Source organism: Poecilia reticulata, linkage group LG20 (genome assembly GCF_000633615.1).
Source record: "Poecilia reticulata strain Guanapo linkage group LG20, Guppy_female_1.0+MT, whole genome shotgun sequence".
Classification (NCBI taxonomy): Eukaryota; Metazoa; Chordata; class Actinopteri; order Cyprinodontiformes; family Poeciliidae; genus Poecilia; species Poecilia reticulata.
In genome coordinates this window covers 18,878,804-18,904,676 of record NC_024350.1, presented here as the reverse complement: position 1 = coordinate 18,904,676, position 25,873 = coordinate 18,878,804, and the positions used below count along the sequence as shown (strand labels likewise).

The window sequence follows — 25,873 nt, the reverse complement described above, 5'->3', positions numbered from 1 at the left end:
GCTCGGTTTAATAAACTCCGTCTCCATCTGCTCAGCCGGAGGCGTCGCAGTGATTGGTCACTGATGGAAGTTAATTTTAGTGATTATCTGTCTTTAAGTCTCCATGGAGACGCAGAGCGGAGGAGAAACGGCGTTTATTTCTGGCTGTGTCTTCTTGAAACACTTTCCTCGCTGAAGAGCAGATGAGTCTCCTGGGAGACTTTTTTCCCTCCACAGGGTTTGGTTTGATTTGAGTGAAAGCAAAGACAGAAATAACCGATCCATTCCCGTTTTATAAAAAGCTTCTGTTTGCGTTCTGCTTGTCTCCGATCCAGGCCCGAGGTCTGGACCTGTCCCGGGTCCGGGCCTGCGTGGTGGTGGCAGAGGAGAGGCCCAGGATGGCGCTCACACACTCCTTCTCCAAACTCTTCAAGGACCTGGGCCTCCATCCTCGCTCCGTCAGCACAGCATTTGGCTGCAGGGTCAACCTGGCCATCTGTCTGCAGGTACAACATGCCAGGAACACATGAGGAACACGCCGATAACACGCCTATGACACGCCTATGACACGCCTATGAAGCTTCAACAACATGCCATTTGCACGGCAAAGAATGCAATGTTTGCAATTAATACCCTCTGATTGGCTGAAAAATGCCTGTTTGTGATTGGCTAGTTGAGTAACTCATTACTCTTCAGTCAGAGGCATCTTTAGATTGGCTGTAAAACGGACTGCTACAATCATCAGCCTCTAAAACATCACTTTTAAAAATATTGTTTGATTTGAGTTACACCATTTAATTCCCCTTTGGAATCACTAAAGTACATGTGAATTAAATTAAATAAGCTTTATGAAAAGCAGACAGAGATTTAAACGCACTACTGCATATTATTCTTTATGTTATTTTATTTATTTCAAACCGGTTTTAAAAAACAAAAGAACAAGCAATCAGTAGGACAGAGAGAAAACTGGTGCATGCAACAAAATAATTTCTTTATTCCTGCTTTTCTGTTTGAAAAGGAGTATGAAAACGTGAACATTTATTTAATTCTACCTCTTTATTATTCTTTGGTCACAAACATAAATGCGCTCATATCAGTTTTAATGCACATCTCTAAAAGCGCTGTTGCACCATTTATCCATTTTTTAAAATTAAATTAAAACTCAGTGTGAAAGTGTTTGTTAGTGAGCCAGACTGTTTCTGCCCTGTGATTGGCTGCAGGGGACCTCAGGACCCGACCCCACCACCGTGTACGTGGACATGAGAGCGCTGCGCCATGACAGGTCCGGCTGCTGCTACCCATCATCCTCCTCTGCTGCAGGAACGGTTTTAACCCTGAAACGTTTCTTTGTTCAGGGTTCGGCTGGTGGAGAGAGGCTCGCCCCACAGCCTGCCGCTGATGGAGTCTGGGAAGGTGAGAGACCATAAATCCTCATTTCCAGGAGGGAGACGAGTCGTGACTTAAGATCTAAATGAAGTTTTGAGAAAAGTTGGTCACTTGTGACAGAAATCAGAGGCAAAGATGAGAGCTGACAGCTCAGAGCCGAGGAGTGGCAGCCGGCTCTGGGACTATTTCTGCTGCTTTTCTCTGCACGTCCTCCCACATCCAGTGAGTCACAACAGACTGCAGGTCTGAGTCCAGCAGGAAACCGTCAGCCTCCCTTTCTGTCCGCTCATCCGGGGGAGAAAAGAATCGCACAGAAAGCAGGAAGAACTCATCAGCTGGAAGGAAACTCGCTCTGCGCCCACATTCAGTAAAAAACTGGAGAAACAGTTTGGATCCATTTTATCAGGATCTTCAGTTCACTGGTGAAAATGTTCAAAGAGAAGCTGGAATATTAACAGACAGTAATCTGGGCTCTTAATGCACTGTAAAAAAGGAAGGCGAGGTTAAGTGATGCTTTTATTTTCCCAGATTCTGCCAGGAGTTCGTATCATCATCGCCAACCCGGAGACCAAAGGGCCGCTGGGAGACTCACACCTGGGAGAGGTCTGCAGCTCCCACTGTTACTCTAGTGATCGATTATTCTGATGGTTGATCAATTATTCTAACAAAAAATATGACACATTGTACAGATTTTTCACTTAACCACATAAGCTTTTTAAAAAAGCAAATATTTTAATTCCTTTTTCAAAAAATAAACATTTTACTGACTAAAATGCAATAACTGCATTATTGCATTACTAATCATTGGTAGCTAAAAAAAATACTCAGAAAATCAACATGACCATTTTGTACATAATTTGAACCCGGTGAAGCTAAAACTCTTGAGTTCAAGGCAGAACATATTTACAAACAGGTTTTTTTAATCTTAAATGTGATGTTCATATATTTTTTGTAGAGTTTTAGCTTCATTATTGCTCTGAATTTGCTGTTTTTTGCAGTAAATCTGAATCGTACTGCAGTTAGCGATTAATCAGTTACTAAATTACTCAACGATTATTTCACTAATTGATTCACGGTTAATCGTTTCAGCCATTCTTCTGTGTCGGGTCAGTCTGATGTGTTTTTTCTCTCCTGCTGCAGATCTGGGTCCACAGCGCTCACAACGGCAGCGGCTACTACAGCGGCTACGGCGAGGAAGTGCTGCAGTCGGACCATTTCAGCTCCAGACTCAGCTTCGGAGACACCCAGACGGTCTGGGCCAGAACCGGATACCTGGGCTTCCTGCGCCGCACCGAGCTCACAGACGCCAACGGAGGTGAGGACGCGTCCGTCTCCGGTGTGACGCACCGGCAGCAGGCCTGACGGTGTGTTTGTGGGGTTTGTGAGCAGAGAGGCACGACGCTCTGTTCGTGGTCGGGGCGCTGGAGGAGGCCATGGAGCTGCGGGGGATGAGGTACCACCCCATCGACATCGAGACGTCCGTCATCCGCGCACACAAGAGCATCATGGAGTGGTAGGTCCACCTGCACCATGGAGACACATTCAGGTCAGAGAGCGTCTGAAGTACAAAGCTGCTGGCATTAATGATGAGAAACGTTTGTTTTCATGGTTTGTTCTCTGGAATGATAAAGAATGGCTTTAAACAAGTTACACAATATGATGACAGCTGATAGCTGGTGTCAAATTCTTATATGTGATTAATGATGGATGGATTAATCGTGATAATCGATTCAATTGAAATAATTGTCAACTAATTTAGTAATTGATTAATCATTAACCGGTTTATTCAGAGTTCAAAAAAGGTCATTTGCTGAAAGAATAACATTCAGAGTAGAAATGAAGTTAAAATTGTAGCAAAAATATATAAAATTATTTATTTGCATTTGTAATGTATTTTAATATTGAAATGAAAATGAAATCACAAATCTGGAGCCGTCGGTGGAAAAACCTGAACCAGACACTTCCTATATCACATAACTAACATGTAGAAGAGCCACCAGGAAACCTTAAAGTGGAACGATTAATCTGATTAATCGATTATTAAAATAGTGGTAAATAATTCTGTAATCAATGAATCGTTAACTGGAGCATACAGACTCAAAAAAGTCAATTTGCTGGAAAAGAAAAACATATTTGCAGCAACAATTAGACCAAAATTGTACAAAACATATTTTCATTTTGCAGTTAAGATAAAAACACCTTTCTGTGTTTATTCACTGATTAAAATTCACCTGTTAGCATTTTAGGAAATAAAATATTAATTTTATTCCAAAAAAGGGATTGAATTTAGCATTTTTCAATCTATTTTGTTATGGTACAGAAAAATCTAAGTGATTGAATGAAAAATCTTAAGATTATCCCAGTTTCTGTATCGATTAATCGATTAATCGTAGGAATAGATTGTCTTCTAACCCGTCTCTGCAAACAGGAAGTTGTTTTTTCTTAAAGCTGTGTGTCTCCACCAGCGCCGTTTTCACCTGGACCAACCTGCTGGTGGTGGTGGTGGAGCTGGAGGGCTCTGAGCAGGAGGCCCTGGACCTGGTTCCTATGGTGACCAAGGCCGTGCTGGAGGAGCACTACCTGATCGTGGGCGTCGTCGTGGTGACGGACGTCGGCGTAATCCCCATCAACTCCCGCGGCGAAAAGCAGCGCATGCACCTCCGCGACGGCTTCCTACAAGACCAGCTGGACCCCATCTACGTGGCCTACAACATGTAGCCTGGCTGTGTGTGTGTGTGTGTGCGTGTGTGTGTGTGTGTGTGTGCGTGCGTGCGTGCGTGCGTGCGTGTGTGTTGCTCATATCGCCGTCGTTGTTCATTAATTTCCCAGAAATCCAGATGTACTGTATTTTTGAGCGTTGATTTGATGTGTTCTGCAGTCGTTTGTTTTTGCGATCGATTGATCGGATTGCGGCCGATCGGTCGTTTTTAACCCCTCGCTCGACCCCGCGGCCAACAGGAAGCCTTAGAGGAGCACTGTGTTCAAATCTGTGGTTTCTGTCTCAGTTCCACCACTAGGGGGCGTCAGATTATTGTAAAAACTATAAATACTGTACATAAACATAATAATCTATATGGAGAGGAACTAAAACACAGAAAGGTGTAGTAGCCCCTAATGCAGCTCTCTCCACCCGCACCCTGAGTGTGTGTGTGTGTGTTTGTGCGCGTGTGTGTGCGCGTGTGTGTGCGAGTGTGTGTGTGTGTGTGTGTGTTCACCTGTCTGTGTCGATGTGCGACAGGAACATTTTCTGTGCTTTTAAACGCAGATTTTATTCAAAAACGATCAAAGAAAAAACTACAACTGTGTGAATCGGCTGCAGCTTTCTTCTGTTTGGGGCTAAACGTTTGTTTTTATCTCAAAAAAAGAAGGAAAAGAGTCTTGAAGCCGTCGGTTTGAACCAAAAATAATGCTGCAAATTTCAACAGGAACAATAAAAACATTTCTGTATGTGAGCAAACTCAGAAATTCAGTCCTGAAGCACCAAAAGCGACTCGCTGAGCAAAGTGCACTGTGTGAATATGACTTAAATAAAGTTATCATTATTTAAATAAAGTTTTAGAGAGAATACATCTTCAGCATCCAGATGTTACTGCAGAGGTTTTTACATGTGAACAAAAATTAACTAAATGACTATTTAAATGAACATTTTATCGTGTTGAGGGGGTTTCTTCAGATTATTTAAATGAATTAAATTATTAAATCAAAGGTTTCCATTAAAACGTTTAACTTCCAGGTTGGAAGTTAAATTCTGTCCTGGCAGAAACATCTGGAAGCTGTGGGGGTGAAGAGGAAGATGAAGTTTACATAAAAAAAGCTCCCGTTGTAGCAATAATCATCCAAAGGTCGTTCTCTACTGGTTCTGTGGATTCCTGGTTTTAATCTGAACACATCACAACATTTACAATCATTTCTATACCTAAATGTTTTTATTACTTTCCTGCATTTATTACACTTTTCTTAGAGTGAAACCCTTCAGAAATGCTGCTACGGTGGCTTTAAAAGGACAAAAAGAACAGCTGCTGTTTAAATGCTGGCTGCAGTTTGCAACCTGGGCCACTAGATGGCACTGCATTCCACAGACAGGACCTTTAAGACGTGAAACGAGCTGCTGGATGCAAAAGATTTATGTTTATTTTTTACTCTGATCAGCCTGGAAAACTATAACATCACAGTTTTGGAATAAAAATAACTTTTATCTGTTTAAAAAATCCCATTGTGAAATAACTGAGTTGCAGGATTTTTTTTATTTAAACCATATAAATATGAATTTAAAAAAAATAGCTCAGTAACATATCTAAAAATGTTTTTTTTTTGTTTTTGTCACATAGAAAATGTTTTGTAGATGTCAAAATATTTCTTGCAAACCTTAAAGTTTGACTTTAAATCATAAATGATTGTTTTTTGTGCATTTTGAGCAGGAATCCTCAGTACAGAACAACCTCGGAGCTACCGCCTGGTGTGCACTGACTCAAACATTTCCTGAGGTTATAGAAGAGTTAACAGATGATTAAAAATAAATAAATCTATGAAGAGTTTAAATAAATATCAGTTTATGGCAAGATTCCTGGGGATCCTGCTGGTGTAAAGCGTTTTACTCTGAGTCTCAATGTCTGGATAAATTTAGTTTACACGCCTGCGGGTGAAAAACGTGACATCTCATCGCATTTTGTTTCACATCATCGGGAGAAAAAAATTATGCATATCAGAGGTTTGTTTGGATTGTTGGTAGCAGCGTCGCGATGGCGTCCCGTCGGAAACCAGGAGGACCGTCTGTGTTCAGGGCTGAATGGGAGAGAGACTGCACGCGTGTGTGTGTGTTGTATGTAAATAGTGTTGATTTTGTACGGTAAAAGTGTGTGTGTGACTTGTTTTGTACACATGATAAAAAGAGGAAATGACACTTTTATAAGAGCCTGCTGCCGGCTCCCTGTCACACTATACAGTGCAATAAAGTGCTTTGATTGGCTAAAACCGGCTGGGCCGCTTTGTCTCGTCCGCTGCAGCAGAGACGATCATGTGTGATTCTTTTCAATATCCACGATGTATTAATGAATCATCAGCTAAAACTGAAACATGTAAAAAAAAATAAGTAGGAAACCGGACAATGATACCAGAATCATGGTGAGTTAAAGTTGAGGTAAATCTGAGGAAATGGGTTTATTTATATCTCAAATTTGAATCGAAATCGGTAAAAAGTCATAATTATGTTAGTAGCATCATAACCATTTTTACATCCTACATGCGGTACATTTCTGGGCAGGGCCGTGCAGAGACCGCTAAAGGGGCAGGTGCTCAACAACAAAACAAAGGGCCCATATAACCGCATTATAGGACAGAATATTAACAAAGCCTCTCAGCTTTCAGAGTTTAATAAACTATGATAAATTACAAAATTCTGAGATATACAATCAAAGCTAATGAACATCTCTATATAGAGCATAACACTATGCCTATGTAAGATATTTTATTAGTAATTTCTTTCTGCAGGTTATTATGTTGTACAAAAAAACAAAAACAATTTTAGTACATGTTATGTGTCAGAAGAGGGCTTAGGAAATAATAATACCAAAAWAAAAAAAAAAAAATTTGACCAAAAGGGCGCTTGGGGGCAAGGAGCAAAAGGGGCAGGTGCTCAAGCCCCCCCAGCACCCCCCCTGCACGTGCCTGTTTCTGGGTCAAATTAACAAGTTAAATATGCAGATTTATTTATTGTGCTGCGTATTATTCTACCTACTATGTTGTACCCTTCCAGCATTCTAATATAGAAGTTAAGTATTCTTTTTAACAGTGGCAGTGAATTTAATTGACTATTTGTATTAGGCTAGGTGGCAGTTAGCATTTTAACTAAGAAGTTAATATTTTAATTATTTGAAGTGACAAATGATTACAGTTTATATACAGTTTAACATACAGTTATGTTAAACTATATAGATGGCTTTCAAATTATGTCAAGAATCATATTAACCATTTTTATCAGGCTGAGTGGTGGAGTTAGCATAATTTATGTTGAGCTGCATATGCTAACTAGCAAAGTTAGCATAATTTTATGTTATTCAGAGTAGCCTGAGCCAGTTAGGCTGAGAAGCAGAGTCAGCATTCTAATTAAAACCTTGGCATTTTAATTATTTGACTTGCCAAAGTATTCAGTTTATGCTGATTAGCAATGTTGGCTTTCAAAGTATAGTAACTATTTCTACCAGGCAAAATGGGAGAGTTAGCATTTTAATAAAGGTTACTTGCTCCCTGTCATTCTAATTATGCGAAGTATCTCAATGAGTGTTATAAAATTATAACATTTTAAATTATGCAAAGTATTAAAGTTTGGGTATTTTAAGAATGTGGCAAAGTTAGGGGTTTTATTGTGCTGCATAGCTAAATTATTCTACTGACATGTCAAGAACAGAAGTTAATTAGCTGAGTTCAGTTATTCAATTAGCATCCTAATTAAATTAATTTTTAGACATATTTTAAGTATGCTAAGCAGAATTTTTGCTACATAGCATAATTGATACTAAAATAAATGTTTCTACTTGACAGTATTTGAAAAAATACTTTAAAAGTAGCATGGTTGGGTAAAATATCACTAAAAAATGTAATTATTTCAAGTTTTTTTTTCTTTTTGTAGTAACTTTCCATGTTCATTTTCACTGTTTTCTTTTTGCTCGAGGACAGTTGTTTGCTACTGCGAATAGACTTTTAGCTCAAATACCACTCTTTCCCTCCTGCTGTAAATTGTTTGACTTTGCACATGAAAGAGAAAAGTTTATAGATACAAACTTGTTAAAATGTGATCACAAAACAGTCTGGGCCAGATAAACACCATTAAAACTGACCCAGATGGAGGCCTGAAGCATAAAACATGTTTTAGATTTGCTGTCCTCTCTGTGTAGTCAAAAATTTCCTGAAGTTATTTTTGTATCCGGAGGGATAAAAACACGAATGATAAAGTTTATTTCTGTCTGAAAATAACTCACTGATTGGGTTTTGCAACAGCAGAGTTCAAAGGTTGTACACATGACAACATTTGCTTGCAGAACTTTGTAGAAAGATTTTGTTCTGACAAAATCGGTTCTAGCAGCTTTTTAACATCTAGAAACTCAAATTTGTACCAATTCTTCGTTCCAAAGCAGCTGGAACTCAATCTGATTGGAGTCTGGGACAATCGGTATTAAAAGTCTTGGCATAGATTCTCAGGTGGAATTAGGTTTGGGCTTTAACTAGGCCATTTTAGAATATTGTGTTCTCGTTAAAATCAGTTTGCATCCACAATCAGAATGGTTCAAATGCAAACGGATTAATGCAGATGCATTATGTCCTCCGTGAAAGGTGAAATTTCTATTGAGAAGTGGAATTTTCCCTAAAAGAGTAAATATTATGTTCCTGTATCGGAACATGGTGAGAGGTGAAGTACTGAGCACTGCAAAAACACTCAATCTCAGTTTCTACTGCAAACATCTCAGTGCACCGGAAATAAGACAAAACTAACTTAAAAGTAACTTTTCAACCAGATAAAGGGGATTAATTTAAGTCAATAATTACTTAATACAGATTCTTAAAAGTTCTAGTTCCACTGGCAGCTTATTAACAAACATTCTTTTTTTTTTTACTAAATCATCTTTTGCTGATTATTTGTTGTACTTTTTAATGTATTTATTTATTTTTCTTCCTTTTTGACCATATTGTTTCTTAATTAACTGATATTCTAAATAAAATTGTACTTTGCTTTTATTTTCTTTATTTATTTGATTTAAAACAACATTGCTGTTAGCAGAAGGCGCCACATGAGGGCGCTGTCGGACTTCACTGCTCTGACATCTGGGTCCGCTCTGGTCCCGGGGCCCAGCGAGGGCCATTTGTCGGTGACGCGCTTTAAATGCAGAAGGTGAACCGGAACCAGCAGAACCACAGAGTTCCGCCTCTTCGGGACTTTATACACATTCAGCTGAACTTTTCTGCGATTTAATAAACTCTCCCGTCTCGGCTCGGTTCGGTTCGGTTCGGTCTGAGACGCTGGTGAACAGAAGAGCGACCTGGACCAAACCGCGCGTAAAGGTGAGGACCGGGATTCAGGAGCGGCTTTTCCTCACCTGTCAGCCTGCGCTTCGGTTCGGTTCGGTTCGGTTCGGACGTGTTCCCGCTCAGGATGACAGCAGCCAGGTGAAGTGCAGGTGTCTGAGATGCGACCATGTTCTTTCCGCAGCGCCTCGCTCTGCTGCTGCTCGGCGGCTCCCTCATCCACACGGTCAGTCCAAACTCAGCCGGCACGTCTGATGCTGCATGACGTCTGTTTGTAAATACAACTGAAACTTATTTATTCCATCAGTTTCTACAACTTTTTTCATTTTCTTTCATAAATACATCAGAAAACCTCTAAATCTTACCAGGTATTTTCTAAGTACACTTGAAATAAGAGACGATCTTGTTTTAGGTCAATAACTCCTTAGTATTGATTAAACGTTTTACTTCCACTGGCAAAATTTTTTTTTTTTAGTAATCTGCTAATGGTACAAGTATTTCCATTAATATTATTGACTGATTGATTATTGACAAGCTCATATCTTCCTGAAAAGTTACTTTAAGTTTGTTTCGTCTTATTTCTAGTGTATTAAGATATTTGCACTAAAAACTAGAACAAAGTTACTTGGTAATATTGTGTTTTTGCAGTGAGACATGGTTTATTTGGGATTTCTCCACATTTTCGGTGTAAGTTGTGAATCTTCTTCCTCTTTGTGAAACGCTGCCAGTCAAGGAAACACATTAATGATCAACCGGCACTTTTGTTTTTGGACACTTCTGCTGCATTTTTCTAAAAAATATGAGCAGATTCACTTTCTGGCTGCCGGAGGAACATTTTAAGATTTTCTTTTGGCTCAAATCTGGAAACTAAAAGCCTGATTTGTTCCTTCCAGGGTTTGGATGGAACAGTTGACTTTCTAAGTGGCTTTTTGCTTCAGTAGACGCATCCAAGGTGAATGTCAGGCGTCCAGAAATCCACTCATGACACCGATTGTGTGACAGGTCAAGATTTACACCTCAAAAACACAAATTCTTACCAAATATTTTTGTCTTGTTTCCTTAATATTGATAATAATAAAAGCACTAGTTCCACCAACAGATTATTCCACTTATGACCTGGGAAAATGTTTTGTATTTAGTTAAATAATCTGCCAGCAGAACTAGTTTTTATTCATGAAAATGAAGAATTATTGACTTAAAACAAACTCCCATTTCTTGCTGAAAACTGACTTGCTAGTTTTGTCTTGTTTCAAGTGTAAAAATATATTTGCAGTAGAAACTAAATAAAAATTCTTGGTAATATTTTGTGTTTTTGCAGTGTGAGGAGGTATTTCGGTCATGTTTAGTGCATTAGCTTATAAAGCTTTTAGAAACCTCACAGCATCACTTTGCCAATCGAATCTAATAATTTTATTGCTGCTGATGCGTCGTCTCTGTGCAGCGATGAAATCTGAAATCTGAGAAGTTTAAACGTCTTAGAAATAGAATCGATGTCTGATGAGAGTTACAGTCAGATCGCTCATGTTTCCTTCTGATTCGTCTTTCTGCAGAAGACGAGTCTGCAGACTGGAAATGTCTTCATTTTTTCTCTTTATTATTGATCCAAAAACATTAAACTCCTCAGGAGAGATAGATAAAGTTGCTTTACAGTTTACAGATAAAAAAATGTAGGAATGTAGACTTGTATTAATGTTCATCCATCCATCCATTTTCTTACACCCTTGTCCCTTAGTGGGGTCAGGAGGTGCTGGTTCCTCTCCAGCTGATGTTCCAGGTGAGAGGCGGGGTCACCCTGGACAGGTCGCCAGTCTGTCTCTGCAACACAGAGACACACAGGACAAACAACCATGCACACACACACTCACACCAAGGGACAATTTAGACAGATCAATTAACCTGACAGTCATGTTTTTGGACTGTGGGAGGAAACCGGAGAACCCGGAGAAAACCCACCATGCACAGGGAGAACATGCAAACTCCATGCAGAAAGACCGGGGCCGGGAATCGAACCCAGAACCTTCTTGCTGCAAGGCAACAGCTCTACCAACTGCGCCACTGTGCAGCCCTTGTTAATGTTCATTAAAATAAAATTGTTGTTGTTATTCTCCAACATCACAGCTTTAAATCCCTTAAAAACCACATGTGCAGCATATTTACCTGCAGAATCATTTAAATATTCGTCGTCATGTAAAGAAGGACACAGAAGGCAATGTGGAAAATGTTGATGCTTACGTTTGAGGAAAACTACCTCAAAACTACGACTGCGCATTAGGGTCATTGCAGATACAAAACAAAGAAAGGAAGAGTTCATTTCTGCCAAAAAACTCAGAAATTTTGACATTAATCTCAGAAATGTTCTAGAAAAAATGTGTGTATTTTTTCAGCTTGAATACAAAAGATTTGCTAGAAAAATCCAGAAATTTTGACACTAATCTCATACATTTTTAAGAAAGCACATTTAATTTTCTGAGCCTGAAAATAAAAATAAAAAATTGCTATAAAAAAATTAAAAAAAATTGAGATTAATTTTACAATTTTTATTGAAAACAATAAAAACTATTACATTTCTGAGTTTCAAATGTAAAAAAAAATTGACTTTGGGAAATTTTCTGGGTTTCCACAAAATATTTGTAAGTTAGTTTTGCCTCATTTCAAGTGAACTAACATTTACACTAGAATATGTGTTAAGATTTTGTGTTTTTGCAGTGCGGCAGGAATATGAGCTGCAAAACATGGAAAACGCAGATAGAAAAACTATTTTTTAACACGTGAAGTTGGCAGGTTGGTTCAAAGTGATAACAGTCCCAGCAGGAAGTGAGGAAAGCAGAAGAAAAATGTGCGTTCTGAGCGAGCCGACAGCACTGACATGTTGGCAGTACCTCAGTGTAAACAGACCTCCCAGCACACTTACACACACTCACTACATCAATGGAGTCAGGTTTGGTGTGTGAACTCGCTCTGTTGGAGAGTTTTTCCCTTCATCCATACTGTAAGCTCTGCCGTTTGTGTACGCCGTGTTTGAGAGCGTATCCTTGGTTACCTTCAGTCGTACCAGGACACACACAGGTTAAACACGGAGGTGGCAGCCATTTATCTGCAGCCTGAAAAACGGTGAGGTTAGGCAGCAACATGTGGCAACACGATGAAAAAAGCATCTGGAGAATGGATTCTTCAAAGCATGCAAAAATTCAAGACTGTCCAATCCAGTTTTTTTTATCCAACTGAAGGTATTTTTATCTAAAGTAGTTCCATATTAGACTTTTACTAAAGACTTGGTTTAATTTGTCAGCAAATATGCAACATGTGCTACATTTTCAGCTGCTGTGGATCTCTTTCCCGCTGCACTGTGTTAGATGAACTAAACCTTTTGGAAAACCTGTTCCCCTCCTCGCCTGTGGGGGCGCTGCACCAACAAGGAAACAACACGAAAACCTCCAATGAAGAAACTAAGCGTAGCTTCCCTGTTCTTAAAATGTAAACAAAAATGGAGTAGCTTTCAGATTTTAGTGGTTGTAGAATTTCTGTTGTTATTTCTGGCTAAAAAAAAAAGTAGCTATTTCTTCTTGTGGCCCTAGGCTAGCGCGGTTGTTTCGCTTGTATTTTCCAGAATGTCCTGCGATTTAGTCCACTTCCTGCTTTTGGAGCAGTCTGCGGTCCGTTTGGTTACATATCCAGTCAAACCGCACCAGAATTCACCTCAACCGGACAGAGACCGAGGCTTGTAGGTGAACCACTGTTCACTATTTTGGTCTTTCTAGACAGACTAAAGTGTGTTTATAACGGACCAAACAGGGTGGGTGGGAAGACAAGATGGCCGCTGTTAAAAACAAACTATGTGACATCTGAACTGTTAATTAAACTAAAAAAAAAAAAAAAAAGCTTTTTTCATATTGTCCTACATTTTGGGGTCATGGAAGCAGGTAGGCTCATCGCGTTAACACATCAGGTTTATGTGTAATTACACTGCAAAAACACATTACCAATAATTTTTGTTCTAAACTTCTCAAAATACAACAAAAGTAACAAGTAACTTTTCAATAAGACATAGGAGTTTGTTTTAAGTCAATAATTTCTGAATATTGATGAAAAAATACTAGCTATAAGTGAAATAATTGGGAAAAATGTCTTATTCCAATGGTAGATTATTTCACTTATATACAGCTAAAATTTCTTGATCAATATTAAGAAATTATGGACTTAAAACGAGCTTCTATATTTTACTGAAGATAGTTTTGTCTTAATTGTGCTAAGATGTTTGCACTAGAAACTAGACCTGAAATGCTTGGTAAGGTTTAGTGTTTTTCCCTCTGCAGCTTCTCAGAGTGTTAAATAAAACCAGAATGAGCTCACTGAGGATTTTTTAAGCTCCTGTTCATCTTAACTTTCCTCTCTGAGCTGCAGAAAGCAGCCAGAGGTGAACGGGTTTCACGAACACGAACTCTCTTCCAGAGAGCTGAAGCATGAATTTAACAGACGGCAGGTTTGTTAACGTTGGTGTTGATGTCCGTTATGTTTATGTCCTCCTCTCCCTGACAGGTTGATGGGAGGTTTCCTTACTGCTGGCTGTACTGGGAGATGGAGCGAGCCAGAGGAGAGTGTCAGACACAACTACAGCAGCAGACGCCAGGCGCTGAAGGTAAAACTGCTTCAGCTGAAAAAAAACCCGACTAAAAACCCTGAAAACATGAACTGAAATTAGTTTTCATGGTTTATATGAGGAGGAGGATGTGCTGAATGTTGTCTCAACACTTAAGATATTAGTAATTTATTAATAACACAGAAATGCATCTTTTATCTCCTCTAATTCACACTTTCCCTCACACCTCCCACAGCAGCAGACGGAGAAACGCCTCAGAGATGTTAAACATAAACTTTGTTTTTATTTGTTTCTGTTAAATAAACAACAAATGGAATGAGGTGTTAAAACGTCCCCACAAAATCTACAAAAAGCGAAGCAAGTAGAACATTAAAACGAACATAAAAGTAACATTTTTATTGTTTAGATGACTGAAATGTTATAGATTTATAAAAATGGATTTGTAAAGTCCACAGATGGTTAATTACTTGTTAAAACAGGAAATAAAACAAAGAATTCAATCAAGAAGCCTATTACACAAATATTAAGTGTATCCTATAATATTGTGAGGGTAAAGTAAAGATAAAACTAGTAAAATGCAACATGTTGACAGTGAAAATATTTGTAATTTGTGAAAAATATAAAAGAAAAGGTCACAAAAATATTAGTTTGAAGTCATAAAGTTAAAGAAACAGCTTGTTAAAAATGTCTTAAAGCACACAATGATCTGTAGGAGTAAATCTGAAGTCCTTTAGTCCCGTCAGACCGTCAGTTCCTGGAACCACACACAAAGAAAATAAACCTCGTAAAAGCGCACGCAGGGTCAGTGCGACCCGATCAGACCGTAGAGTGAAAACCCGCCGGATCCAAACAACCTCGTCTCTTTAGACCACAGGAAAGTTAAAGAAACTTGAAATCCGAAACTCTTCATGTGTTTTTGCTCAGAGCTCTTCTGGGAAAGTGTCCCCTCTTATCCAGCCACTTTTCTCCAAGGACATTCTTGGAGTTCAGACTTTACTAATAAACATTTTCCTCTAAACTGTTGAAGGTGAGCAGTGTTTTAAAGAAACAGTTGTTGCTGCACATAAGTCTAGGAATAAAAGTAAATTTTTAGACTATGTAGAGAATAAAATCATATAATCACAACTGCTGAGCACAGAGGTGGAGGAGTAATGATCGGGGCTTGTTCCACGGTCATTAACTGGACCATGAAGTCAAACGTTTGGCCCAAACTGGGTCAACAGGACAATAAACCCAAACACAGCAGCAAATCTGCAGCAGAATTGCTGCGAATGAGAATGTGTTGCAATGGCCTAGTCAAAGTCTGGACTTCAAACTAATCAAAATGCTGTGGTGGGATCGTGAGAGAGCTGCAGATGAAGCAACGTTTTCACAGAGTGAACTAAATGTCTGAACTCCTACCTGAACTTCACCTCAGCCTTGAGAATAAAAACTGAAATTTAAGATTTAAAGTTTGATAATCTGTCTTTTTGTGTGAATATGGATTAGATAAACCACAAGCTAAAGGCTCATTCCCCCAGCACTGGTCTGGTCAAGCGTTTCCTGACTGATAATCAAACAGATTGAGCAACGCTGCGTTTTTATCACGCTCTCCTCTCAGAAACGTGTCGAACCCAGAAGGTCAAACTGATACGAAGGATTTCTGTGAAACCTGAGGCCAGATTTTAATTCTGCCAGTTTCACAGTCAAGAAATAATCCACACTGTTCAGATTACATCTGACGGCCGTCTGTTCATCTGGAAGAATCACTGATGAGAACAGAATCTCATTTTTTATCCAACTTTTTTTTACTTGAAAAACTAAATTATATAAACTGAGCAGTAAATGAGAAACGGAGAGAAATAAAGAGTATAAAGGCAGCAGAGGAAAATAACATGGTTATTACAGGGCTCAGCAATAGGAACCATTTTATTTAAACTTTAATTACATCGTGATGGACGGACGGACCCAGGAAACTTCATTTTGTACATTAAATCTGCTTTAATAACTAATAAAACTCGGATACATTTTAATTTTAAAAAGTGTAAGCGTGACGCTTCTGAACCTGTAAGTAGTTAAATATTTCCTAAAGAGAAGCAGATCTAAAAACAGAACAGAAGAAGCAGCTGCAGTATTAAAAGCTTCGTGTTTCCAGGTATTTATTGCAACTTCTTAAATCAGCGTTCGATGACATCACAAGAGGTTTTCATTCTCTGAGTGTCAAAACATTCCTGAGCGCCGGAAAACTTTCATGTTCCTCGATTTATGGCTGATGAGAGTCTGAAACCAGTAGCTCAGCTAAACAGGAAGCTCTCACTGTGTGTGCGTGGGTGTGTGTGTGCGTCCGTTTGTTTGTAATAACTTGTGGGGACGATTTTCCTGACTCTACGTTGTGGGGACCAATTGCTCCTTGTGGGGACCGAAGCCTGGCCCCCACAAGGGGAAACCCTGTTTTTGGGTCAGGGGTCAGAGTTAGGACTAAGGTGTGAATTGAGTTTTGGTTGGGGTTAGGAAAAGAGTAAACGTAAGGTTTAGTCTGTAGAAATGAATGGAAGTCAATGGAAAGTCCCCACAAAAATAACCACGCAAACGTGTGTGTGTGTGTGTGTGTGTGTGTGTGTGTGTGTGTGTGTCTCTGTGCAGGATGTGAAGGTGAGTGGAACAACGTTTCTTGTTGGCGCAGCGCTGCTGTCGGGGAAGTGCTGACCCTCCCATGTCCCTCCCCCTTTCTGCTTCTGTTTGGTAAAAATGGTGAGACACACACACGCACACTCACCCACACACACACTTCCTCCTTTCCTTATTCATCTCTCAGAAAACGCTACTAGAAGTTAAAGGAAAAACCTGGACGAGCTTCCAGATTAAAACAAACATCTCTGCAGTCCGTCTGCAGTCGGTGGATTAAATAAAATACCATTATTTTATTCTAGATTATAATCTGACACACAGTCATATCAGATGTTCAGCAGAAATCTGAAACTGTTCTTCAAAACGATCAGATCTGACCCGATTAAATCTACGAGGCGTAAAGTTCAAACAGGAAACCATTAAAACATCTGGAAACTGAACTGGTTTCAGTTTATTTAAATATTGTCTGTTTAACAATAAATCCAGTCATACAATGTTGTTTACATAAAATCCCAATATAATCCTAGTTAATTGGTAAGATAAATTTATTATTCAAACTAAATAACAAACAAATAAAAGTTTTGATTCATTTTTAGATGAAGAAATATTGTCTCTTCTGTCTATTTCTTAAAAATAAACAGATAAAAGTATTTTTTGTATTTGTCTTCCACAAATATAAAAAATATAACTTTTTAGAACCAAACTCCAGTAAATAAAAGAAAATAGCTATCTCTAATGAGGCATCAGATTTGCTGTAATCCATCCAGATATTTAATTAGTCTGGTAAAAACTAATTTTATTTAGCAAATAAAAATAATTTTGTTGATTCTAACGGACCTGAAACTAGAAAAGTTTGTTCTGATTTCACTTCAGATGGGGAGAAAAAAAATCTGAATTAAAAGACAAAACAAACAGAATTGAAGATGAAACTTCAGTAAAAACATATATAATGGATTTGGATCCTTATTGAATTATATGAATAAAAAACAGAAACTGTTTTCCTGCCAGTTATATTGATACCAATAGAGTTGTGAGTGCTAAAGCTCACCAAGGATTATAATTTAATTTATGATAAAAAATGCATGAAAACCTGGTGATTAAAGAGACGCTGTGAATAAAAATGGCAGAAATGTTGGGAAGGTGTTTGGATAAGGAGGATAAAATCTCCATGAGGATCAGATTCCTGTCAGGACGGATGAGGAGCTCATAGCTTCAGAGTTCACTCCGACCTCGGAGCCTTTTCTCTTCTCTGCACAAACATTTCTGAGGATCCTAATCCGGTAATGAGATTAGGGAACCGAGATGATGATTATCCCAACTTTGAATAACGTGAAACTTTACTTTCTGATGAAATCTCAGCCTCCTGAACTCAATCTCTCCATCTTCTGTCAGAAATCCCATGAGTTTTACTGTTTTGGTGATTTTCTGACCCACCAGGTTGCAAAGTTACTTTTTATGGTCAAATGTTTTTATTATTCCCCTTCCTCCTGTGATTCTCTGATATGAAAGTTGCAACGATGTTTAATATTCATAAAATATTGTTGGTGTGGGCTGCACAGTGGCGCAGTTGGTAGAGCTGTTGCCTTGCAGCAAGAAGGTTCTGGGTTCGATTCCCGGCCCCGGTCTTTCTGCATGGAGTTTGCATGTTCTCCCTGTGCATGGTGGGTTTTCTCCAGGTTCTCTGGTTTCCTCACACAGTCCAAAAACATGACTGTCAGGTTAATTTTCCTTTCCAAATTGTCCCTAGGTGTGAGTGTGTGTGCATGGTTGTGTGTCCTGTGTGTCTCTGTGTTGCCCTGCGACAGACTGGTGACCTGTCCAGGGTGACCCCGCCTCTCGCCCGGCACGTTAGCTGGAGATGAACCAGCAACCCTCCCGACCCACTGAGGGACAAGGGTGCAAGAAAATGGATGGATGGATGGATATTGTTGATGTGAATTTAATGTACAGATGAATTTCAGCTTCTTGATGATCCAGAAAAACATTATTCCTCGTTTCCTGCATCTTGATGCAAAGTGATGATGTCACCATAACAAACATTAATGGACGATAAATTCTATTAAGTTATCGCAATAAAAGATAATATTGTAGTTTTGACAACATTTTCAAGCAATATAGTGATAATAATGGTTAATAATTCAAGACGACATTCTCAAAGATCAATAAGCTTTAAATTCTAACATTTAACTCTGGAACTGGAAGACATTTTAAATATTCAAAATAAAATAATCAACAGAAACGACAAATAAAACAAAATGATCCTGGTTGACTGGAAACTTTTACCATCCAGTTTTTGGCAAAAAGAGAGAAAACAGAAAAATGATAAATCATGGAAATGATTGATTGATTGATTGATTGATTGATTGATTGATTGATTGATTGATTGATTGATTGATTGATTGTGACAGGGCTCCAGCGTCCTTTCTTTTGGAGACAACATCACTAAAATAAGAAGTTTTATAGTGATTACTCTGCTTAATACTTTACAAAATCATGGCAAAAACAAAGAGAAAATAGTTGCGACATAATTTAAATGATTATTGTTTTTCTTTTCTAAATTATTTTATTTGTTGTTGATTTTGGCAGTTTGAGTGCTCCATATTTTATCATCTAAAGGATTCAGTCTCCTTCCTCCGTCAGGTTGATTAGCTGTGTTAGTAATTACATTTATTTGTTTCTGTGGTTTTATATTTTTATTTCTGGGTCTTTTTCTCTGCTCTGTTCATTAAAATCCTGTTTTCTGCTGCGTTTTTCCCTCTAAGCTTGTTTTCGATCGCGGTAAAGTGTCGTTATCTCTGGGTGGTTCATCCGCCTCGATGCTGCAGCAGAAAGCAACAAAGGAAGCGTCGGCTCAGCTGCTGAAGTGATGAAACATGGAGTCATCAGCAGCTTTCACAGCAGCAGCTGTGTCTCCAAAATGTCCCCGCCCTGCTGGACGCTGGAGGACAGGCGCAATTATTCTCCTAATGATTTATAGGAACTGCTCTGTTCTCACGGCGGAACAATCAGTTAGAAAGACAAGATTACATTTCAAGTTAAAGCCTCTCTAATCCACATGGAGCGGTTTTTATCAAACTTTGGTCCTCTGGTGGTCCGCCGGCGCCCCCCAGTGGCCCGCAGGGTACTGCATGTAACTGACCTTTATTTACCGTGACGTCGCCTCAAAGCGCTACAGTTAGCTTACCAAAGGATTGTGGTTAAAAATAACAATGGATAAAACTTTCAAAAGAAAGACTGAAGATACAGATGGAAGGAAAATACTTATATGATCTGAGGAAATCAAGGAGTTAGAAAAACATGTCGCTAAGCATTCTGGGAAATAGTTCCCTCTCCTGTCTTTTTCTTCTTTCAGTGTTTTTAAGTGCTAAACCTAAAAAATCCAGTTTATTGAACTCTTGAAGGTTTGACCAAATTAATAAAAGTCAGCACATCTTGCTACTGTCAGTTTATCTTTCACAAACTCACATTTAGGTAAAAAATCTAAAACCCGCTAAATTTATTTGACTTAGAAGATAGTAGACCCAACTGAAACGTAAAAGACTGAACTGTTTCTGTTTCTGTCAGGTAACCTGAGCAGGAACTGCACGGAGGACGGCTGGTCGTTGGTTTATCCCGACATCGGCTTCGCCTGCTCATCGGACGTCAGCGACAAACCCAACGAGGTGCGTTCAAAACCCTGAATCTGCTCCGCATCCTGCAGCCGCAGCCTGGAAACCATGAGAGTCAGCGTTCCTGCAGCAGCTCTGATGCTCACTGGTGACCCGAAAACTGCTTTGTTTGGGTTCTGATTGGTTTCATATCAAGCTTTTCTCTGCAGAAACTTTAACTCTTTACAAATTATAAAAGGAAACTTCAGTGGCAAGTACTCACTGGAAGATTGTTTTACAGATTTTAGTTATTCGGCATGTTTTCCTTTCTGAAACAGCAGACTGAAGTCAGCTTCAGTGATATTAAAGTTTTTCTGACTTTCCAAAGTTTTGCTCTGAACTGCAGCTGCTATTTGTCTGTCAGTCCAGAGGAAAGTGGAAAAGTGCCAGATCTGATAAAACTGTCTCCAGATGATAAACAGTGCGTAAAACTCACATTTTTAAGAAACATGACATGGGATTTGGTTTTCAGCTAACAGCTCTTTCAGAGTAAAACTCCTACTTTCTGCCAAACTGTGGGGAATTCATCATGTTGTTTTATATATTGAGCTAAATTAACTTATTTCTGTAGCACGTTGCTTGTAAAAAAAACCCTACAGTCCAAAACAAGTCACCAGTGCTCCTGTAAGCTAGCATGCTAACCATGCTACCATGCTAGGTAGCATAATGGGGTGAATTTGGGTTTGTTGGATCTCAGATTCACCCAAGTTGAGTTTGTTTGTAGTTGGAAGGTAAAAATAAAAGCAGGGTGGTTAGCTCATCGCTATGCTAACAACTGTTAGCAATACAAGCTCATAACAGTAAAATTCTCTCCATGTGGTGCGTTCAAATATTAAACATGCTTACAGATAGATATTTCTGCAGCACTGTGGGTTTACTGAGAGCAGTAAATGGTTTATGCTGCTACATTTGTTATGTTTCAGGTGAATGGCGGCCATATTGGACAGTTTTTTTTTCCTTTCAAAGCTTTTTTTTGCCATTTATGCTGCCCTGCTAAACTTTCCTTTGTCTAAAGTTATCTCACACCTTCCTATGTTTGACTGATTCATGCTTAAACTAAAAATTAAGCATTTTATGAAACATTTATGGTCGTTATTGAAAAAGCAGCTGAATTAAATTTTTCAGTCTTGAAGTGGAAAAACATTCAAACCACAGTTTTGCTCTTTTGTGAGCTTCAACCAAGGAGCTGAAAAATCCCGTCCTGTTCCAGAGGGGAAACGGTTACAGATCAGAGGCGGTAAATTTGCTCTAATAGGAGGAAAACTGCATTAAATCTCTAGTTTGACCCACTTTTGAAAAGCTGCTGCAGGTAGCAAACAAACCACAGACACAGTTTTAACCTGCAGGATTTCTAGAGTCGTTTCAGGTTCTGTCTTCAGTGGCACAGTTTTTACTAATAAATCAAGAGTTTTTCTGTGAATTGGGCTGCAGGGACTGAAACACAAACAGGATCTACGTGACCTTTCACTCGATGGTGACTGACTTTAATGTTCTTCCTGGACTAATCTTTGTTGGTTTGGTTTGTTTTTTACAGGATGTTAGTTTGAAGCTGCCAGATGCTACCTGTTGATTCCTGATGGTTGAACTTGTGTTGCTCGGTGGTTTCAGTCTCTTTACTTCAACCTGGATCAGCAGATTCAGGGTTTGCAAACCCATAACTGCCATCATCTTTGGTTGTTTGAGTTGGTTTTGTTCATTTCTGTGTTACTTCTCTTTGATTTGATGAGCCGTGTTTCTGTTTTTGCTGGACGTCAGAAGTGAAGGACTGGAGTAAGAACTGAAAATGTTTTCCAAGTTATTTTTGTCAGTTTATTCGTGGATTTTTCTTGTTCGAGTCGAGCTGATTTGTCTGAACGTAACACACCTGGTTGGAGCTCATAGACGGCGCTAGCTAGCCTAGAAACCGACCCGAACCTCCTCCCTCCTGACCTATTGATCAAATTACTGACTTTCCTTGAATTCACACCTCATGATTTATGTCACTGTGTCTAAACGGTCCTTCCATTTACACCGAAGCAGCATTAAAAACATACAAAATACCAGATGCTGACCTGTTTTTATCATACATGCTATTGCTACCAGATTGTCTCCATGGTTATTAATAGTTAGCCGCGTACCTTCTCCATAATGCAGTGTTTGATGTCTTTCTAATCATACTTATAAAACATGAACGTTAATCTTCTTGTAAAAAGTGTTTGCTGTAGATCCGTGTTCACACAGACGGCTGACAGTCGTTGTGGTCGTCAGCTGCTGTCATCGCTGCCGTCTGTTTCCTCAGTAAAACTTATACAATAAAATGACAAGTGTGGTTTCTGTCCTTGTCTGTTTGTGCCGCTGACCGTGCAACACCATAAAGCCATTTATAGCGTGAAACCAACTAAATAAGAGAGATATCAGGCTACCGGATGTTTTGACAGGCTTTAAGGAGCGAATTGATCCTTCAAGGCCGAGTGCAGAGCAGCGCAACGTCACGGTTGATGGCAGTACAAGCTTCACTACTCCAGATTGATGTGGTAGATTGTTGTGGTGAGACTTTGGTGACTTGCTGGAGTGTCAGGATGCAGAGGTCAGAGGTCATGAGGGCTCAGGATTCCTTTGATTGCTCTGGTTGGATTTCAGGTTATTAGTCAGGTAGTTTGTGGCGAGACGCTGGCTTTACCTCCCAGTTGAGGGGTTCAGTTCGCGGTCGAGGCGCTCTGTTCTCTAATCCCACCTCGTCTGCCTTCGTCTCGGTCCGTTTGGGTTGGTTTGGATCCGTTTCTGCCTGCTGACCTGACGCAGGTCCTGCAGCTTCCTGCCTCCGCCCGATTCTGGAGGATTATCAGCAGAGTGACGCTGCTGCAGGTTCATCCTGCGTGTTTCAGGTCCGTTCTTCACCTTTTCTCCGTGTCGTCTGCGGTTCCGGCCGCAGCCTGAGTGAACCCCGTTTTTAACCCGGAGGCCTCCAGTCCGATGCCATGCAGCTCAACTCTGACCTTCCAGTTATTACTTACTGCATTCCAGGATTCTGTTGCTTTATAGCTTTGAACAAGCGGTTTAAGCAGAAAGCCGAAATCTTTATTGTCTCCATGCAAACACACATCCTGGCTTTAGTTTTTAAACGTGATTAAAAGGTTTTTATTGCTGTTTCTTATCTTCTACACATCTGAGTTTTCAGAAAGCTGTGCAGAAACAAATGTCTGGAAACGTCAGAGAACTGAAGCAGAATGGAGCCTCAGCTGCGATTCCTTCACCAGCTAATGTCCAAAAAACACAGTTTTGATGTTTCCTTTAAAAGAGAAACAAATAAAATCACACATGAATAAGTTTGTTTACACGATAAATCATTAAAAACATGCAACTCCATCATCCTAAAACCACTTCCTGTCGTCTTCCTCTTCGTTTCTGCCAGTAGTAACCTCTGGTTGTTGATCACATGATGCAAAAAACGTGTTTCAATTGCAGTTTTGCAAAATACTTTCATTCTGATACGGCTGGGAAAAAAACACTTCTTCCTAAAGCAAAAACCTTTTAGCAAAAAAACGTGAGTTTTTTCTAAATTGCTGTGTTTCCATGAAGTGAATTTATTTTTGTATTTCCAATTTATTCAGTTTTCATGGTGAATGGAAAAGCAGCTAATGACAGAAAGCAACCACTGATGTTTCTGGAAGCTTTTAGGTTTCATGATTCGAATAAGAAAAGTCATCGGCCATCTTTAAATCTTAAGACCTTTAAAAACTAGATTTTGATTTTCTTCATGTTTGACATATTTCCTGGTTTCTTATTTCAACTTGTAATAATTTTATTTGTTTTAAATAAAAAATATTGATTTATTTTAATCATCCTTTTTGCTCAGCATTTCTGCTGTTTTTATCACTACGTTTAGTTTGGCTTCAGCCATTAGAGAAACAAAAATCCCAGCTGATCAGCAGCATTAAAAACCAGAAAACGAATCAGTCTGAGGATATTCTGAGCTGTAGAAATGCTCTGAAGCGTACCGGCCGGTCGGCCTGCAGTTAGCGGTTCTTGATGTGACGGCTGGACTCTGTAGGACCTCGGACCGAGCCCTGCGGTGTCACGCTCCCAGTCAGCAGGTCCGTTAAGTCCTGTCAGTCCGAGCTGCGGTCAGCGTGGGTCAGATTTGTCCCTGCACATCTTTCAGCACCACGTCTCCTGAAACCAGCGTAACTCCGTCTCGGCTGCTGATCCTCATTCTGCATGTAAAACAGGAACTGAACCTTCAGGAGACGCAGAGGAAGGACGTTAAGGGAAAGCAGGAGAAATCGGCACAGGAAAGATAATCCTGTAAATTATTTCTGTGAAACTTTAATTTTAAAGTGTTTGAGATGAAAGTTTTGCTCAGACCCAGCAGCTCTTCACGTCTCCCAGTTTGATCGTTTCTGCCTGTTTGGGTTTGATTATGTGCAGCAAACACAGAGACGCTGGAGGAAGTAAAGCCATAAAGCTGTTAGAGACGCTTCACGCTTTAGCACTCTGCAGGATTTATCGTCTGGATCGCAGAACTCTGGTCCAAACCTTTGAGGTCATCTCAGACGCGCTCCGACTCGCCTGCGCTGTTTGCTGTGTGAGTTTACACTCCGGGGCCGCGAACGTAAACGACAGAGGCTCGATCCTCAGAGCCGCAGCCTGCAGGGACGTCTGCTGCTTTCAGCAGAAAACTAACAAAACAGTTAAAGCTTTTCTCAAGTCCTGCTGCACAATTAATGTTTTCAAACACAAATCTGTAGTGGTTACATGAACCAGAGTAAATTCTAACTTTTCTGTCAAAAAAGCTTCCAAAGTGGTGAAAAGTCGAACCAAACTGCAGCTGTGAAAAGCTTTTCCTGTGTTTTATTTAGGTTTTCCTCACAGCGGTTTCCCTCTGAAACAGATCTAAATGAAAATGTGGCAGGAAACCCAAAAGACTTGAAACGTTTTAAAAGACATTTATTTATCTGGACTCTGACCAAATTGGTACCAACTTTGGAATGAATTTGAGAAAAGCTGCAAAAAAAATTCCCAAAAATATTTTATTGCCAAGTTTTCTGTTATTTAGCAAATAACAATAATTTTAGTTATTTTAACGAAACTAAAACAAGAAAAGTTTGGTCTGATTTAACTTCAGACAGTACAAGAAAAATGTTTGTCTCTTATCACTTATTGGCTCAAATAAAAAAACAGTACTTAATTGATTCACATTTTTTTATTTGTATTATTTCTGGTATTTTCCTTTCAATTTTATTGTCGTTTAACTTAATTTTATGTCATTTGTCTTCTTCAGTCAGCTGAGGTTGGTATAAATTGTAAATCAATGAACTTTGACTTTTCACTCCGTTCATGTAAATATCTGGTTTCAACTGTAAACAGCAATTAAGCCGAGCGAAGCGTGAAGGCGATGTGGCTGTCAGAAAGCAAAATACTTTTTGATTTGAGAATATTTCAGCTGAAATGAGATGAATGGCTGAGACAAAAAGCAGAGAAGAGCTGTGAGTTTCCAAATAAGGAAATATTTAAGGAAAACGAGGAATGTCGCTGTAAATATCCAACACGCTTCGCCTGGATCTCCTACTGGAATCTGTCGTCACGGGAACCAGTTCAGACTCGACCAGTTCAGACTCGACCAGTTCAGACTATACCAGATCAGACTCGACCAGTTCAGACT

At 39.4% G+C, this 25,873-nt stretch overlaps 2 protein-coding genes across 4 annotated transcripts in view; both read left to right on the top strand.

Moving 5' to 3' along the window:
• The window catches only part of LOC103456731 (disco-interacting protein 2 homolog C-like), a 51,185-nt gene extending 45,515 nt beyond the window's left edge, over positions 1-5,670 (top strand). For 2 of the 3 annotated variants that reach the window (XM_008396441.2, XM_008396440.2), the window contains 7 exons: positions 315-485; positions 1,200-1,261; positions 1,335-1,392; positions 1,894-1,968; positions 2,506-2,680; positions 2,755-2,878; positions 3,831-4,083. In XM_008396441.2, the coding sequence (XP_008394663.1) occupies positions 315-485; positions 1,200-1,261; positions 1,335-1,392; positions 1,894-1,968; positions 2,506-2,680; positions 2,755-2,878; positions 3,831-4,083 (918 nt within the window). Of the gene's footprint in view, positions 1-314; positions 486-1,199; positions 1,262-1,334; positions 1,393-1,893; positions 1,969-2,505; positions 2,681-2,754; positions 2,879-3,830 lie in introns of all 3 variants that reach the window. The other variant, XM_008396439.2, reaches the window with a different exon arrangement.
• Positions 5,671-9,323: 3,653 nt separating this feature from the next.
• The window catches only part of LOC103456933 (vasoactive intestinal polypeptide receptor 2-like), a 28,620-nt gene continuing 12,070 nt past the window's right edge, over positions 9,324-25,873 (top strand). Inside the window, exons 1-4 of the mRNA XM_017301776.1 lie at positions 9,324-9,607; positions 13,918-14,017; positions 16,601-16,708; positions 20,150-20,247. Coding sequence (XP_017157265.1) covers positions 9,551-9,607; positions 13,918-14,017; positions 16,601-16,708; positions 20,150-20,247 — 363 coding nt within the window. The 5' untranslated portion in view covers positions 9,324-9,550. The remainder of the gene's footprint in view (positions 9,608-13,917; positions 14,018-16,600; positions 16,709-20,149; positions 20,248-25,873) is intronic.